At 40.1% G+C, this 18,815-nt stretch overlaps 1 protein-coding gene and 1 long non-coding RNA gene across 7 annotated transcripts in view; one reads left to right on the top strand and one right to left on the bottom strand.

Moving 5' to 3' along the window:
* Positions 1–1,819: 1,819 nt before the first annotated feature.
* Positions 1,820–4,651, bottom strand: LOC113912295. Its single transcript, XR_003516794.1, has 2 exons — positions 3,128–4,651; positions 1,820–1,951 (listed from the first exon to the last, which is right to left on the bottom strand). It is a non-coding gene; the product is annotated as an uncharacterized LOC113912295 (long non-coding RNA).
* A 6-nt stretch (positions 4,652–4,657) lies between these two features.
* Positions 4,658–18,815, top strand: part of PITPNB (phosphatidylinositol transfer protein beta) — a 62,983-nt gene continuing 48,825 nt past the window's right edge. For all 6 annotated transcript variants that reach the window (XR_004819605.1, XR_004819604.1, XR_004819606.1 and 3 more), the window contains exons 1-3: positions 4,658–4,779; positions 9,300–9,330; positions 12,168–12,313. Coding sequence is in view for 3 of the 6 variants with exons in the window: in XM_027575259.2 (XP_027431060.1) it covers positions 4,760–4,779; positions 9,300–9,330; positions 12,168–12,313 (197 nt within the window). In the remaining 3 variants the exon portion in view is untranslated. The remainder of the gene's footprint in view (positions 4,780–9,299; positions 9,331–12,167; positions 12,314–18,815) is intronic.

Here is an 18,815-nt window from a genome sequence, read left to right as displayed (position 1 = left end):
GGATAATAATAGTACCTATTTTATATGTGCTGTGATGAGTAAATAGCTTAGGGGTAAGTCATGTGAAACACATAGGGACTGGGATATAATATATATTCAAAAAAATGTTAGTGGGATAAAATTTTCTTAAAGATAAATAACTGCACAACAGAGTCACTATAAACCAGTGGTTTTCAATCAGGGGCAATTTTGCCCCCCAGGGGACACTGGGCACTGTCTGGAGAAATTTTTGATTGTCATGACTGGAGAGAATCTACTGGCATCTAGTGGATAGAGGCCAGGGAAGCTGCTAAACATCCTACAAGGCACAGAATAGTCTCCACAACAAAGTATAATCTGACCCAAAATGTCAGTACTGTAGAGACTGAGAAACCCTGCTACAAACGATGTGATATAACAATCCACAGATAGAAAATATGTATACAAAGTGCATATAATCAAAACAGAATTCAAATCCAAACTAGCTATGTATATATTCTTCTATAAATCAAAAAGAGGAAAACAAAACCAATAGGAAAATGAGCAAATAAGAACATGGACAGTAAGCATGGAGATCCTGACACTGCGGGGAAATGCCAAGTGAATACGTGAGACAGCGATCTAAAACCAATAAAAGCGGCAAAAATGAAAAATTCTGACAATACCCAATGTTGGTGATGATACAGAACAGAAATCTGTATTATGCTCTGCAGGTGAAAGTGTAAGTTACTATAGTCATTTATGGATACATATAGAAATATATGCATTCATATATGCATTCTTATTCATACATTAGGATGAACAGTGATTACTGATAGTAGCTACCTCTAGGAATGAAGGGAGATGGATGGGAGGAACTTAATTATATATTAATTTATTGTTCTGCTCTCTGAAAGCTATATGCTTTCAAATGATTCCCATTCATCAAACACCTATTACGTATCAGGTAGTAAGAGAGAGATTTACACACTTCATGTCTTTTATTCCTCACAACAAATCTGTTATAGATATTCCTTGTAGAGATAGTGTCCCTGAGAGATTAAATAATTTACTCAAGGTACATAGGCAGCAAGTGGCTGAGCCTGGATTCAGGCCAAGGGTTTTCTACTGCAAAGCCCAATCCTATGTCCCCAAAGGTGGCACAATATTATGATTGATGCCCTAAGATTTGACAAAATTATTCTTGGAAATATTTCTAGTTTTCATAGAAATAGTCTCAATCAAGATAATTCTAGAATTGGAAGAAGGTAAAAATAGGATGGGAAAATGCAGACTAAGCAAGGCAATATAAGCTATAGACTTCTCCCCCCAGAAAGATGGACATAAAATTATATAATTTCAGTGGTTCACAAATTCCCTAACACCCACCAAAAAGCCTTTGGTTAAGAACGTCTGCTTTAGGAAAAAAAGAAAAAGGGGGGAAACTGAATTATAATATTTGAAAGACTCACCGAATTTCTTTGACCAGAGTCGTACTTTATCAACTAGTGCATAAGTGTTCCAAACATCACTCATGGTCAGAAATCTTTTGATCCGCCTCAATAAATCTACCATTATTCTTACTAGAATGAGCTCTTTGCTCCAGAATGACAGCAATGAGATTGTTCATTATACGAGGCATGCAGAATTAGTTAAATGCAATCGTACACTTGTGTGTAAAGTTACCTTTGTTGAGGGCTGAAAGTTAGAACAAAGAACAAGAAACATTAAGCTTAAAAGATGTTGATTTTTTCTATATCCAGAAACAATTATTAGTAAGTTATATCCCATATTATGCCCATATTTGCAAAATGCGCAAGATCTAACATCGTTAGTTTTAAAATAAGAACATGCCACACAATCCGTTAGTTTATTTTTATTTGTAATGATCTTTTTCTTTGTATGTCCTCCTTTCTCATTTTGGGGTAATGGTTCATGTCTTTGCTGCTCTCTAGTCCTCTTCAATATTCCTTCATTCTCCCACTTTTATCTCCTAGGCAGATAGAAAGCACAATAACTAGATTTCATGTTTTCTACCAACCTAGCTAATTTTGAATTAGTATTTTTCCCCTCAATAAATACGTCTAAACTGGTTACTTTCTTAATTTATCCTTGTAGTTTGTATTGAATGTTTTATACTTTTCTTTTTTTTGAGAGCACAAGAGGGGAGAAGAGAGGGAGAGAGAGAATCCCAAGCAGACTCCATGCTCAGCTCATGACTGTGAGATCATGACCTGAGCAAAATCAAGAGTCTGACGCTTAACCAACTGAGCCACCCAGGTGCCCTGGAAATTTGGGTGTTTTAAGATCTTATTTCCTTTAAGTAATCTCTACACCCAACGTGGGGCTCGAACTCACAAACCTAAGATCGAGAGTCACATGCTGTACCAACTGAGCCAGCCAGGCGCTCCTGAATGTTTTAGTATCAATCTTTGGATGACAAAGGGAAACATTATCCATACTGTATTAATGGTTCAGAGTTAGGCTCCATCTAGCACAGTCTATTTTACAAACATTTGAGTACTAACTATGAGCAGCAACTGTGCTATGCAGACAGTGGAATTAATGAACACTTGTGGGAAAACGTCAAGAAAAGTTATACAACATCCTCAATTTTTCTTAATGATTGATAAAGCACGTCAACCACAAATTCATCCACAAAGTTTTTAAAGCTGTATTTTCACCCTGCATAACATTTCGGGAGAAATTATGACATAAAATGACTACTTACGGGTTTGACAATTAATATTACCTCCTTGGACCTTAAAAAATATCTCACACACACACACAGAGGCATACTATTCAAATTTGTACTTTATTCTAAGTAACTTCTAGATTTTGACCATAACCACCTTCTTCCCGTAATTGAGAACAATTATTTGTCATAGATTGTCTGCATGCCCCAGCTTCCTATTCATTTTTTCCTAAAAAAAAAAAAACCCTCAGTGCAGTGGAAAGACCAGACTTTGAAGTTTTTAAAACCCAGATTTGAAACCTGGTTCTGTAAACAAGCTGGCTTAATGACTTCTGCACAGGTCACTTTGGTTCCCTGAACCTCATTTTCTTTCCTTTCTAAAACATGCTAAAATACCTATCTCATTGCCTTGCTCTTGAGATATATCATCATACAGCCAATGAGATAAAGCATCTCCATTACCTAGCACAGTACCTGGCATATGATAGGTGCCAAAAAGATGGAAGCTACTCCCAACTTCTAACATCCCGGAGAGGGCACGTTTCCTTGAATGGTCGTCATCATAACTAGCAAAGTGCTTCAGGCATCACAGAAATGATCCCCAGATACTGCCTTAGGAGGAAATCTCTAGCTTTTTGTTAAGTATTTCATTTATATTACTTTTGAGGTAGCCCTAATTCCACTGGGTGTCTTCTAGTACCCGATACACCACACAGATTTATATCAAACATTTTTAACGTTCATTTTATTCTTCTGATAACCTTCTAACAGCTTCCCATGGTTCTCGGAATACAATTCAAGTTCTTTACTATGGCCTAGTGACCTATTTAGTCCCAACTTATCTTCCCCCCTCATTTAAAATGTTCTAGTTACACCTACCCTCCACCTGTCCCTCAAATACTCCAGCCTCAGGGGCTATCTCCCTCTAACTGGAGTGTCTCCCCCACCACCTTCACAGGCTGGGCTGTTCATAACCGTAGGCTCAACCATGGCCTCCTGAGAGCCTTCCCTTGATGCCTCTGCCTCTTCCATTACCCTGTTTCGTTCATTCATGGAATAGCGCTCACCGCTAAACCAAATCCTCTTATTGATTTGTTCCTAAGGGAGGTCAGGGGCCGTGCGGATTTTGTTTCCAGATGTACCCCAGTGCCTGGTACTGTGCCTGGCACAGAGTAAACGAGTGACCCCCGGGGCCACCACTCATCCGAAGGTCCACCAAAAAGCCAAAAAAAAAAGCCAAAAACCTTTCAGGCAGCTTGGAGCCTGGGTATGGGGGGTCGCGCGGGCTCTCACTGTGGCTGCGCGACCGCCCTCCCAGCCAGGTCCCCTTCCTGGGTCTTACGGGCGAGAACCCCTTGCCCCCACAGGGAACCTCGTCGCCAGTAGAGGGCGCTCCTCCCGTCGAGTCACTGGATTGTGGGGTGGATTCGGGGGCTGGGGAGCTGGTGTGGCCACAGCTGCTGGCCCTAGCCTGGTGAGCAACGGCCACACGGCTGCACTCACGAGGCTGCCGGAATATGCAAGTGAGCTGCGAGTCAGTTAAGTCTCGGTCTCCCGGAATCCGACGGAGCCCGCCACCGGAGCACAACGCGGTGGCGTCGGCCTCCCCAACCCGACACAAGTCTTTCACGTGGAGCCCGGAGTGAGAGTTCAAGGAGAGGACCTCTTCTCAAAAGCAGTGGGAGAAAGTTTAGCGCTGGTCACGAGGAAACGACTTCAGAGAACTATTTGGAAAACTCACCAAAGAGCGGAGGCTGCACACACACCCCGACGGAACTTGACTGGAGGGAGGAGCCGCAAGAAGGGAACTCGCGAGCGCGCGCCTAGTGTGCGCAGCAGCAGTAGAAGCCTTAAGGCCCCCACCATGAGCCAGACGCGCAGCCGCAGTGGAAGCTCCACGAGCCCATGGTGGGGCGCGAGACTAGGGCGGAGCTAGCCCTTGGCGCGCGCTGACGCGACGAGACGCGGCGGAAGGGTGTGGACGCGCAGGCGCCGCGGTGGTTCGGCGAGGGGGGTAAGGAGGCGGGGCTGCGCAGGCGCCGTGAGGGGCGGTAGCGGCGGCGGTGGCGGTGATAGCGGCGGCAGCTGTGAGGGGGTTCCAGGAAGATGGTGCTGATTAAGGAATTGTGAGTGGGTCGGTGGGCGCGAGCAAGGTTACCCAACGGCGGGGGTGGGAGACTCACTGATTGAGAAGTGGCGGAAGCGAAATATTCCTAGAAAGGAGCGAGCCTCTGGCTGGCCGCTCCCTGCGCGCGCCCCCTCCCCCCGGCCCGCGCCCCCGGCCCACTGAAGGCCTCACCGCTGCGCGCCCCCAGACTCTGTCCCCTGGCGTTGCCGTGGTAATCCCGCCGCCCACTCCCCTGGGGCGGAGGCTCCTGGGTCCGGGTCGGAGCGCGTGGCTCGGGAAGGCGAGGCCGGGAGTTTCCGCTGGGACCCGCCTTCTCCCCACCCCCCATCTCCAGTCCCAGCCTGGGCCCACCCGCACGCCCGCCCGGGAGGACCGAGCCAGGGGCCGAGTCGGAGCCCGAGGGTGGGGAGGCGCGGTGGGTCTGACAGTGATTTGTCGTGTGGGGTGGAGCTTACCTGTAGCCCGCGAAAGATGGGTTTGCCCGGTGAAGACAGCCACGGTGTGGGGACTCGAGGTGGGACGTAGGCGCCCTGAAGTTCAGGCAGGAGCTGGGAGTTCGGAAAAACTGCGCTCCCCCGGGCGGCTCAGTTGACTTATCAGGGGAGCCGTCGCTCTGCTTTGAGTCTCAGTTTTCACATCTTTAAGATGGGGTGATTGGGTTCCACCTACTTCACGGGGTTGACGTGAAGAATTGTTAACACGTGGCCTGTCAAATGGAAGGGTTTTCAGGTGCATTAGACCGGCGGAGTAATTTAATGAAAAGTTATGGCATTTCCCACCGGCAAGCACTGTAACTATCACAGGAAATGTTTAGCCATGATTGTTGAGTTGTCACAGCTGGTTCGTATCGTCAGCATCCTGTGGGCACCTAGGGATTTCGAGTATGGCCTGTTCTTTGGTTTTTCAAATGCTCTTCTCACTTTAAATTCTTAAACGTAAATTTTGGCTTAATTTAGTTAAGACACCTTATCTTTAGTGTTCTCAAACTTCCTTTAGAAAGTCACTACTGTCACTTCTCTGCTTAAAACCCTCCAAAGCCTCCTTATCTCGTGAATTAAAAAAGTCCTTACAATAGCCCACGAGGTCTTACACTATTTTCTCTTCTGCTCTGATCACATTTACTACCCTGCACGTGCCTGTGTCCATTTCAAGCTCAAGCGTCCTTATAGTTCTTTCATTACTTCAGGGAAAAAGCTTAGTTCAGGGCCTTTCTGCTTGCTGTTCCCTCTGCCTGAAGTGCTCTTCTCTCATCTCAGTAATCTACCTCCTTCTGGTCTTTGCTTAAGTATCACTTTCTTAGGGAGTCCCTCTGTGAAGACCTAATTGCAACCCCCACTGTATTTGCCTTTCCTGCATTATTGTTGTCTGTAGCAGTTATCACCATCTAACATACAATACATTCACCTTTTTTCTATTTTACTACATGTATTCTCTTGGCTACATGCAGGCTCCATGAATTTGTCTACTTTGTTAACTTCCATATTCCCAACTCTTAGAATAGTCCTTGGAGCATAGTAAGGGCTCAATAAGTACTTGTTAAGTTAATGAAAAATTAACAACTTTAGTCAGTGACAGGGATCCTGAGAAAAGACACATTTTTGGATAAAGTTTATAGTATTGAATTCTGGATTTATATAAAGTTTTTCTTCCAAGTCGTTTATACAATGTATCATGAAAGTTTTATTTATTACTCTGACAACTTTTTAATGTAAGGTAGGTGGCAGATATTAAGACAAATGGAGGAAACAAGACAGAAGGAAATTGACTTGGCCCAAGTCACATAGCAAGTGAGTTGTAGAACTGATCTTACATCATAGATCTCGTCATTTTTATTAGAGTTATTTCCTCCCTCCTAAAATGTGAATTAAGTGTTCAGTAGATCCCTTTGACAGTTATGTGAGGAGTATCAAGCTAACTCATGGAAAGAAGTTCCCATTGGGAATTTGCACGATACGCTTTTTGTGAAACCGTTACTTTCATTATAAAAATTTAAATGCGCCAAGGTAACACATGCCGAAATGTGCCCAAATGTAATTTTTTTCCTAAGAAGTTATAAATTACATTTCTTGATGTTCACTCTTCATGTATGTCTCCCTAGACTTTTTTTTTTTCTCCTTTTAGACTTTTTGAAAGCAGAGGCTGTTTTTATCTTGTTTGTAGTACCCGGCATAGCATCTAGGCCACCATCCTGTAAGTGCTCAGTGTTGTTGAATGAAAAAAATGATTCCTCCTATTTTCAAGTCAACTTTCTAAAATCGTTTTTGGTTAGGAGCAATGAATAGGTCATTCCTATGTGAAGGTGTTGTTAAACTGTAAAATATTTTGGCAAATGTTTGTTGTTTTAAGAAATGCCATCTATTTTTGACATAAAAGGTTAGAAATGACTTTTCAGGGTGGGGGAGTTCCTTTAAGTTGTTATTTAAGCAATAGGTGAAGTTGCCATTAGTGTAAAGTCCTAGTTCTAAAGAACTAGTTGCTAGTTCCATTTGGAAAATTATTTTCCTGAGGGTTTTCAGAGAATTTTGAAAATTTTCAAATTGTAAAAGTTGAATGAGGCTTTGAGGAAAAAAAATCAAAGTCTGTCTATTTCTTTTACTTTTCACTAAGCAAATCTTGAAGAATTTATTTGACTCATTATTCATCCAGAATGTCTTATTGAGTCACTTTGATTTTGTGAAATAAGTTTTGCTGAAAGTGTTGTTATATAAAAATAGGGATCTTCCCACTAGTGAGTAGTTGTTAAAATTACTCAGCAGTGATTGTTTGGTTTTGTGAAAGTTCCGGGAAGTCTTTAACTCTTTCCTCTCTATTCCTTCCGTTTCCTCTGCAGCCCGTCATCTTGGTTCAGGCCTTTGTAAACCCTTGCCCAGCCTCCTCAGAGATGGTTATTCCCCACACTCCTGCCTCTCAATGTTTTTTAAGCAGCTACAGATGACTTCTTTAGATTGGCTGTAGTCATGTCACTTCCCTTTTGGAACAACCTTCCTGGATTCCTTGTTGCCTAATAAATGTAATAGATTTCTTATCATTGTATTCCAGGCCCTAAAAATATGCTTCCAACCTATATCTCTGTCTATATCTTTCTTTATCTTCCAGAATAAGCTCTCAGCCTCTATATCTTATTCTGCCCCCCCCCCCCCCCGCCCCCACCACACCCTCTTGGCCCCAGTTTATTTTCTCTTCCTGGGACAGTGAGCAAATCAGTGTGTACTCTGAGGAGACAGTTAAAAGGATTAGGTATGCAAGGATTTTTGTATAACAGTTTTTTTATGAGAATAGGAATTAGTAATCATGGTGTTTGAGAATGTTCGTCGTCTTTAGGTGACCATTATCAGAAAGACAAGGAGTGATGAGTGACTCCTGATAGTGAAGGAGGAGAGAATAACAGGAGGCATGTTTTATACATGTTGGAGATCAAGGTGATGTGAGGACTCAGGCGTAGATATTTGAGGAGAATAGGAAGAGAGGGGTGGGTGGACAGTGCAGCTGAAGAAAAGTTGGAATGAGGAAAAACTATTGGGAATTTTCTATAAAATGAAAATCAAGGTGACAGTTGTGGGTTTTTTTTTCCTCTCATTATAATAGAGAGTTAAAATGAAAGTTTACATAACACTGCTATGGTACCTTAATGGTTAGCAGGGAAAAGTGTGAGAAAGCAGGCCAAAAAAAGAAGTTGCTATCTTGGACACCAGCTATTATCGTGAGATAATTGATATTCAGGGGTTTTCAGAGTTTATGCCAAAGATAAGTGAAGGTACTTCCCTATAAAAATCTGGTGATAAAGTGCAATATTCTGATATAATTTACCATAATATTTTTTTTGAATTATATCTTCTGGGGCATTATGCCTCCATTTCAGTCCTTTTGTTGGTCTAGTAACAAACTCTTGGACAAGATCAAACACCAGTCAACCTTACATTGCGTCTGCCCTGGAAGGGGTTCTATTTCTAAGATTCAAAGTATTTCCCTTGGTAAAGTTTTTTCTTGTTATATCTAAGGGACCTTTTACTTGTTTAATAAAACTGAGAATAATTGGGTAGTGGGGAACAATTTTTGGAAGCATTCATTCATGAGATTCAAGACATATATTCTATCAGAAATATCATAAAAACAAAATATGTAGCATATAGATGGAGAATGAAACCATACTAAAAATTTCATGAGGGCAACCTGACTAGACAGTCTAAAAATAATGTATTCAGTACCCTGTAATTTTCAGTGATGAGTTTTCTGTTGTTCCTTTTCTCCTCACAAGAATCTCTGCAACTGTGTTTTTGAGGTCCTGGTACAATGAGGACACTAAATGGGAGTGATCATTGAGGGCCGCAAATGGTAGTTTTATTTCCCCAATTTAAAAATTTTTATTTAGAGCCGTAGGCATTGTAAAGACAATGACATTCTTGTATTAAGCTATTGTTGGATTTAAGCAAGAGTTCTAAGTAAAACACAGATCTAGAGATCTGTGTTTTAAAGCCAAATATTTTATACGTGACATTTTTTTTTCTTTTGTCATTTTAGCCGTGTGGTTTTGCCATGTTCTGTTCAGGAGGTAAGTCTTGGTTTTTTCTGTATTATTTTGTTGATACAGCTTATTTCAATATGTTAAAGTCATATTTAAAGTCATACAATTTAAAGTTGTATTTACTTACCTTTACATTCCAGTCTATGTGACAAAATGAATTGTGGTGTATTACAGATAATTCATTGTACATGAATTCTGTTACACTGCCTTGTTTCAGAAGGCTCTAAAGAATGTAGTTTAATCTTCTTCCCAGTTCAGGATTTCTGGCTACAGTATCCCAGAGAAAGGAGGTTCCAACCTCAACAAAGCACTTTAAGGTTAAGTAACTTGCTGCTTAGAGGAAGTCTGTTTTACTGTTGGATATTTTATGCATTTGTCTTTAAGACAAAATTTGCTTTCCTATAATGTTTGTTGTTTACAGTTCCTTCCACTTGTGCAGTGGGAAATAAGTCTATTCTGTCTGGCATATGGTAGCCCTTCAGGTTTTCTCTTGGCCATTCTCTCTCCTCCCTTCAAGTTCTTTTGTTCCATCGTCTCTACATGAGGTCACAGGGTTAAACATTCCCAGCACGTTCATTTGGCCTAGTATAACATGACCTCTAGACTTCCTCACCAGCTGGTCTAACCACTGCTTGTGTTGTAGTTGTTGCTCTTAACTGAAGACAGTATTCCAGACGTGGTCCGACCAGCACGTAACTGAGAGAGATTATTGTCTCCCTTGATCTGCACATAATATAGAAATACACTACCTGTTCAGAACTTGCGTGTCCTTCGGTTGTAGCTATTTGTGGTAGAGCCAGGAAGGAAGATAAAAGCAGAGAAACTGAGGTATGTGGTATGTGTAGCAAACCCCACAAAGCCCTCTGGGTCATTCTGTAACTTGCACACAGTTTGCACTTGCTCAGTTATCTGGTTTTCCTGGAGCTGACAGTAGATTAGAAGCAGTGAATTGGAAGTGGGACAAAACAAACTGATAACCTAAGAAGTGACAGCTGACAGAAGACAGAAAGGAGAAAAAAAACCAAACAAACCCAAAATGCAGGAACTATAAATGAGTAGCTGTCTGGCACAGCTTAAAGTAGACTTGAACTTAGCTATATATGTCTCAGTAGTGCTTGAGGTTTCCCCATATTAAAACACTCAAACCAGGCACCCCTATGCTTTACTTGTGCAATTGATTGTTTGAACCTGAATGTGGAAATTGACATTTGTTTTTGTTAAATTTTTTCTTTCGTTTCAGTCAGTTGGATCAACTTGTCGAAATCTTTCTGACTTGGTGTTGTCACTGAAAATAATCTCAGCTTTTTCTTCTATTCAGACTTATTAAACATGCCTTCTCTCTCAAATTAGTCTCAAAAATGAAAAGTAAAGGCTAGTGGCATGCCACAAAATATCAGTTCATTAATAACATTTTTTTGGATACTGTTGTTTCTTTGTAAAGTTCTGTTACTCTGTTCCTGACCAAGATTAAATTTACCTTTTGATTTAGAGACATTTTAATTGTCCTTTAAGAATATGACAGTGTTGAAAAGTACATTTTAAAGGATTTAAGGATTGTAGCATTATTGGACTAACCCTGGTGTTGTATCACAAAAACCAGAGAAGAAATACACCCTCTCTGCAGTCTAAAATCCCTACAGAAATTATCTTTGTTGCTTTTAAGAAGTGTGTTTGGTTCTAGCTTCTAGCTTTCTAAACCCAAATTGAGTGATTGAGTTGGTGTGTATTTAAATTAACCTTAAAGATAGTGTCATATTCCCATGGACTTTTTAAATATAAGTATTTACTGAACTTACAATTACTCCTATTTATTGTCTCAAATAAAATGTTCATTTTCAATGATTTCATTCTTACAGATAGCTTTTCTTTGAAAATGTGCTTAAAAACAAAGAAAAGCATTTCTTCAGGTTGTCCTCACCTGGAGGAAGAGATTTAGCCAAATTTGAAGAGATTGGAGACTGTGCCATGGTTGAGTCACTAGAACAAATTAGAACATGAGAACTTTGCCTTTTATTATTTGTTGGAACTGTTATAGCAGCTTCAGATTGGCACAGAACAATACTGCCCACTCACAGGTATTGGTTCAGGCCATTGAGAATTCTGATTTACTTTAAAATGAAATAGAAGCCACTGTCAGCAATTTCTTGCCTTTTATAGTAATTCTTGTGTATTTGTAATACTTTAAAAACAGTTTCTGTTTACTGGAGAACTTTACCATTAACAGTTTTGATCCTGGATATCCAGTATCCATTCTCTTGAGGTGGACAAGGGCTAAATTAGGCATGTCAGGCATAAGTCGTCGGAAAAAAGACCCTAGAGGTCTACTAAAATTTGGACCGTAATGGTTCTTTGTATTTTCAGGCTTTTAAATTACACTTTATATACCTCCTCTTTATCATTGACAGTGGTATTCTGATTGCTTATCTTTCTTAATTAGCAGAGTAACAATTATATTCCTTCATGCCTTTTTTTCCCCCGAGAATTTTGTGAAATTAAATGAGATAGAATAGACATGAAAGTGCTTTGGAAAATAGAAATATATATTATACAAAAAGCTGGGCCACACATCAAGATGTTTTCTTGATAAGTGGGTAGTACATATGAAGGCACCCCAGAGTATTTGTAACTAGCAATTTTCTCAAATCATGGAAATCTCATAAAATATTAGTTTGTTGAAGCTGTATGATCATCTAGTGCTTAATCTTCCTAAACATTAATTTTTAACTTGAGTCATGTTTTCATATGGAACAGATGTGCTGAATGATTTGGACAAACTTTTCTATATCATATATGGTAAGATTTTAGCATAGGAAATTTCCGCAGGTACTACTGGCTTAATGAAATTCTGTGCTCTGAAATTCCAGTATCAGGTTGGGCAGCTTTACTCTGTTGCAGAAGCTAGTAAGAATGAAACTGGTGGTGGAGAAGGAATTGAAGTCTTAAAAAATGAACCTTATGAGAAGGATGGAGAAAAGGGACAGTATACACACAAAATCTATCACCTAAAGAGGTAAGCTGATTGTTACAGCTGATGCTTAGTCATTCTATTGAAGATGATGCCTTAATTCTCCAGCTTACTTATTGAGCAGATAACTCCCTAACTTCCTGGGCGGTCCGTGTGCTGAGGTACTTTTTAAATTTTACTCTGACAATATGTTGCATTTTAATTTTTTGAGAGAACCCCCCCCCTTATTGGTAATTTTTTAAATTATAAAAGTGATATAATTGTTTATAAAAAAATTCAAACAGGGAAAGTTATAAAATAAAAACTTAGTCCCTGTCTCTTGTCATCACATATTCATAACTCCAGGGAGAAACACTAGAAACAGTTTTTCCTTCCGGATCATTGTCTATACATACTCAAAGAAGTTTTTAAAATGAAAATAAACTATCACTTGGGTTATTTTTGTTTTCTACGGCAAACGGGATCCTACCATACATATGGTTCTGTAGTTGGCTTTGTTTTTCACGGAGTGACACATTGTGAACACCCTGCTATGTTATTTAATGTCCATGTCCTTTTGAAGGCTGAGTGACCTTTTCTAGTGTGAACAAAGCATAGGTGATGTAACCATTCCCTAAATGATAAGTCGATTTAGGTGTTTTAGATATTTTCCTTTTTGCAGGTTACAAGTAATATTTCTGTGAACATGGTTGTACATGTCTTCATGCCTTAGGTTACTATTTCTCTAGGAGAAATATATAAAAGTGGGATTTTGCTGCAAGGACATGCTTATTTAAAATTTTGGTATTACTGCCAGATTGCCCTCCAAGTGTTTGATAGTGTTCATTTTCCATTTTTTTTCCATTTTTTTTTTGCCAATTTGATATGCAGAAATAATCTCTTACTTAAATTTGCATGCTTTAGGGGCGCCTGGGTGGCTCAGTCGTTAAGCATCTGCCTTCAACTCAGGTCATGACCCTGGGGTCCTGTGATTGAGCCCTGCATCGGGCTCCCTGCTCTGCGGGAAGCCTGCTTCTCTCTCTCCCACTCCCCCTGCTTGTGTTTCCTCTCTCACTGTCTCTCTGTCAGATAAAAAAAAAAGTCTTTAAAAATAAATTTGCGTGCCTTATTAGTGAAGTTGAGTGTGTTTTCCTATTAGTAGACCATTTGAATTTCTTGTGTGACTTGACTGTTGAAATCTTTTCATTCATTGTTTTTATGTCTTTGGTTTATAGAAATTCTCCTGAGTTTGGCTGTCTAATCTCTATCTTTGGCATAAATATTTTTTAAAAAAATACTTAAGAGAAAGCGAGTGAGTGTGGGGAGGGGCAGAGGAAGGGAGAGAGAGAGAAAGAGAGAATCTCAAGCAGACTCGGTGCTGAGCATGGAGCCTGACATGGGGCTCGATCCTATGACACATCTTGACCTGAGCCATCCAGGCACCCCTGGCCTAAATATTTTAAAAACAGAAAATGCATGCCAGTATTTGTCTAAGGGCAAAAGCTCAGTAATGGTTTTAAGAGTCCATTTTGTCAGTAGTCCCTCAAATTTATTAAAAGTAGGAGGGATCGGGACGGCTGGGTGGCTCAGTTGGTTAAGTGTGTGCCTTCGATCCCAGGACCCTGGGATCATGACCTGCATCAGGCTCCTGCTCAGACGGGAGTCTGCTTCTCCTTCTCCCTTTGCCCCTCCCCCTCGGCTCGTGCTCCCATGCTCGCTCTCTTTCTCTCAAACAAATAAAATCTTTAAAAAGGTAGGAAAGATCTTTGGTCTTTTCTTGCCTTTATTGTCTTCATATTGAAACAAGTAACACCCATGTTTTTGTAAAGCTCCTTAAAGTTGTAGGTGAGCTGTGACAGTGTTTCCTGTGTTTTTCAGTTTAAGACCACTGCTTGGTTTATACTGACACATGAATATAAAGCAGGTTATCACTTTACAGAATCTTAAATTTTATTTTATTTTTTTTCTCCTAGAACAGAGTGTTTCTTTCTGATGCAGGTTTGAATGAAGGCAATAATTCTGATCAGTCAGTTACCCATAAGACTGTCTTATTCATGGTTCCTGTTAATTTGTTAGCACCCTATATCTAAAAAAATGTGTCAGTTGGAGAAAAATGTGGCATTCTAGATGGTATGATCTACATAGTATTTATACTATTGAATTTACTTATATAAACTTAGTTTTATTCTTTAGTATTTTACATTTACTCATTACTTGAATTTTACCAACACATAAAACTTTTTTTATTGTAAACATTTAACTTTCTCTGGGGATTCTAAAATTAACCAGAAAGTTCGATAAAAAAAAATTAACCAGAAAGTTCGATATATAAAACTTTCTGTTGGTGTATTATGTCCATATGTGAATAATCATGAAATAGATTCAAAATACCCTTCATTTGAAAACTAAGGGTTGGAAGTTGGGGAAATGTTTGATATATTATTACATGGAAAAGATTAGTTGCCAAATATGTACATAAATATAGATATACACTACATTACATGTATTTTTACAAAACTAATCAGAAAAGGCCTAGAAAGAGATTCAGTAAAATGTTAATGTTTTTTTTCTCTTGGTGGTGGGATTATGGGTGATTTAAGTTTTTTTAATCTGCATTTTTAGTTAGAAAAATGGTAAATACTTTGAGACATCTGATTCAGATGACATTCTAGCCATAAATAATAAATTTCTTAAATTGAAGAGGGTATATAAATATGGTTAGTTCAAGAGATGTTATTGTTCTGCAGAGCTTATTTGGGGACAACGTTCAGAATTCTTCTCAGGCTTTTAATAGATTAAATAAAGGAAAATCGTGGCTCTCTGGAGGCCAGCCTCCCAGTGCTCTCATGACTTCTTCATTCCTAGAAGGAGCTGAAATCATTCCCAATAGCCTTTGGTTTTACCCTGTCATGCACTCATTTACTCCTTATTACTCCTGTTGAAAAATAGATGATATGCCTGTTGGACCTAAGAGGATACTGAAGTGCATGTTTACCCAAAGTCACACAGCTAGTAAGTGGCAGAATGGTGACTGGCCTGGGATTCTCTGGGTTCTAATCCCATGCTCTTTTGGTCACAAGTAGGCAGTCCCAAGTCCCTGACAATAAGCACTCAGGACCTGATGAGCACAGGTGTCCCATGAGAAGGGAGGGGAAGGGGTCTGATTGGATGGGAAGAACTGTTTGATGCCCAATGGAAGGCTGGCTTTGTCACACAAAGATAGCATCTGGGGACAGCATGGAGAGGCCTAAGACAGGAAAGGAACAAAGGAAAGAGGGTGGCACTAATGGATCTCAGGCAGTGTGGCGGGTGGTAGCCTCTCCGACAGTGAAGAACAACCAAAAACCCGTCAGGCAATAAAGACAAAACCAGGACCAACTGTTGCTGTAGTCTGGGGGGAGAGAACAGTTGCAGGGCACGGCAATCAGAAGTCCACATGCTCAAAGGCATCAGCGTTGTGCCGAAGGCCCAATAGCCACAGGGTAACTAAGATTATGGAAGGGCAAAGAATCATTTAGCAGTGAGCGGCTGAGGCCTTCACTGTGCCGTTAGGAAAGCTAGCAATCACGACACGGGGCTGGTGGTGCAGCTTGTCAGACAGGAGTGTCCTGCAGGGACAGCAAGCTCAGCATGCTGTAGACTTATCACAGTTCCTAGAGTTTTAGAGCTATCTCCCTGAGGAAGTTAAGTTTGTGTCCAGTAATATATGTTCCCTTTTTCAGCTTGGGCTCCATTGGGTAACTTCTAGTGCTGTGTGCACTATCACTGTATAGCAGCAATAGAATTGCAGACTTGGCTGGCAAAATTTGTTGCCTGAGGCCACTGACACCTTGTACATTTGAGATAACTTGAAATTCTGAGATCCACTTTACCCAGTGGAATCAACTTCTCTGGATTCTCTGGCCAGTATGCTTTCCTATTTCAGCAAAAACACTTCTGGGAGTAAGATACACACACTTCATCTTAACCAGAAGATTGAGAAACAATCTTGGCGAGGTATTAAAAAACCCCATAATTTAGTGACCATTGACTTTTTTGCCCCCTTGAATCTCAAGTAATAATCTTACAGGATATCTTTCCATATCCTTTGATAATTTACAGTAAGTAGTTGCCCATGGTAACTCTAAGCAGAGGATCTAGTCCTTACTGGTCACTGTACATGCTCTAGGTGGGAGCCCAGTGATTCCCCGTAGCAACCTTTTCTAGTGAGGAAATGAAGGTCCAGAAAGGTGTAAGTAACTAGCCCCTGTGTCACTGCTGTTGGTAGCAGAGATAGGCCATGAACCTAGGCAGGCATTGTGACTCTTAATCACTTTGCTCTACTGCTGAGCCCTGTGGGAGGGTTAGAATATTTTCCATTTTCTGAAGTGAATGCCAAAGGAGTTTACAGAGAAATTCTCCCAAGACCATGGATTTCACCGTATCCCATGTTCTTTTAAAGTCTCAAGTTGTCTTCCAGAATAAAGTTAAACTTAATAAGCCACTCAAGATAATCCATGTCTCTCCAATTGTTAAAACTGTTCAGAATAAAAACAATTGGCTCTAAGCAAGCCTGACTCTTCATTGTCCTCTAGAAGTGCCATGTTTAGCCCCTTAGGTCCTTTCTTCTTGCGATGTGGGGTTGCCCATAAACCCAGTTTCCTGAACATAGCTCAGCTCTGTCCTGTGCAGAGGCATTCCTTGACTACTTTTCTTCTTCCCTAAACTCCATCACTTTTTGTCACGTCTATTCATTTTGACACCTGATTATGTATTTCACGTGTACAATATTTGTCTTATAGCCCATTTACTATGAAGGTTTGAGTGTTTTCTTATGATCAGTATATACTTATACACTTAATAGTGGATGGTGGGGAAGGAGGACAGACTTTATCGGGCATAGAATTTTGAAGCAAGGCAAGGAAATGTGTTGCAACCTTTGAGATGGTTATTTTAGAGAAAAACTTGCAGCTCTCCTGAGACTTCGTAGTAAGGAACACTGACCAATCCTTCTGTTGTTTTTTTCCCTTCTTGGGGAAAATCAGCTTTACTCTTTTATTCTTCATAAGCATTTTATCTTCATCATCTCCAGTCAGTCCTGAATGACGGAGAATTCATAAAGCTATGCCAACTTCTGAATGGTCTTGTTCCCCAAAGGTTGAAACAGCAGAGGTTTAATTGAAAATCGTTTTAAAATTTCATGTGGTTCCAGTTAAGAGCTCATTTTTGTAAGCAAGAGAGTCATTTGCCAGGAACTAAAGTTACGTTCATGTTTAAAAATGAAAAGTTTAAATCACCTGAAAATGCAAAGATCGATTATATGTGATGATTCACATCAGAGAGCATCTTTGAATAAGTATACATAAGAAATTGATAAATATCAGCCCAATATAGTAATTCATTCTTGAGTCAAAAATTAGTCATCAACGCAAAGTTTTATCTTTGTGTATAGTTCTAAGTTTTCAGTTTTGCACATTTCAGAGTTGTCTAAATAAAGAGTGATCCTATTCCAGAAGAATATCAGAAATAGTTCTGTAATGCGTTTCCCTTTTATGGTACATTTCGTTTCTCATTGCTATTCTGTTATGTGGAAAGCACTTCTTTCCCTCTCTCTTTTTGTTATTTCTCCAAAACTTTAAAGTATTGTTTTATCTCCTGAAAGTAGCCAATTTGTGTCTGGTTATTTTACTCTTTCCCACAAATCAGGATTTGAAGTCATTTTGTAAATTTTTCCTGTTATTCTACCCATTTTTTCCATCTTCATACCCACCACATTAATGCAAGTTACCATTATCTCTTTCTCTTGAACTTTTCCAGTTGCTTCCAGACTGATCTCTTGCCACCCATTCTTTTGACTTAATAAGTAATGCTGCTATGAACACTTGTGTACAGGTTTCTGTATGGACATATGTTTTTATTTTTCTTGGTGTGCGCGCGCACGCGCACATGTACTCTCCTAGTTGGAGTTATTGGGTCATATGGTAACTCCTCACTTTTGAACTGCCAGACCCATTTCCAAAGTGACCGCACCATTTTACATTACCCCACAACCATGTAGGAAGGCTCCAGTGTCTCCATATCCTTGCCAACACTTGCTCTTATCAGGTTTTGTTTTGTTTTTGTAATAGCGATTTTAATGGGTGTGAGGTGGTATTTCAAGGTTTGGATGTTTTCATGTGTTTACTGTTAATTTGTAGATCTTCGGAGAAATATCTGTTCAAATCTTTTACCTGTTTTGTAATTGGGTTGTCTCTTTTGTTTTAAGAGTTCTTTACATATTCTAGATATTATCCTCTTACCAGATTTACCAGATAAATGATTTGCAGTTTTCCCCCCATTTTGAGTTTTCTGGTCACTTTCTTGATAGTGACATTTGAGGCATTAAAAAGTTTATAATTTTTTAAGATTTTTTTTTTTTTAATTTATTTATTTGACAGAGCGAGAGAGGGAACACAAGCAGAGGGAGTGAGAGAGAGAGAAACAGGCTTCCTGCCTAGCAGAGAGCCCGATGTGGGGCTTGATCCCAGTACCCTGGGATCATGACCTGAGCCAAAGGCAGACGCTTAACGACTGAGCCACCCAGGCACCC

This window comes from Zalophus californianus, chromosome 14 (genome assembly GCF_009762305.2).
Source record: "Zalophus californianus isolate mZalCal1 chromosome 14, mZalCal1.pri.v2, whole genome shotgun sequence".
NCBI classification, from domain to species: Eukaryota; Metazoa; Chordata; class Mammalia; order Carnivora; family Otariidae; genus Zalophus; species Zalophus californianus.
This window is presented reverse-complemented; position numbering and strand designations above follow the sequence as displayed.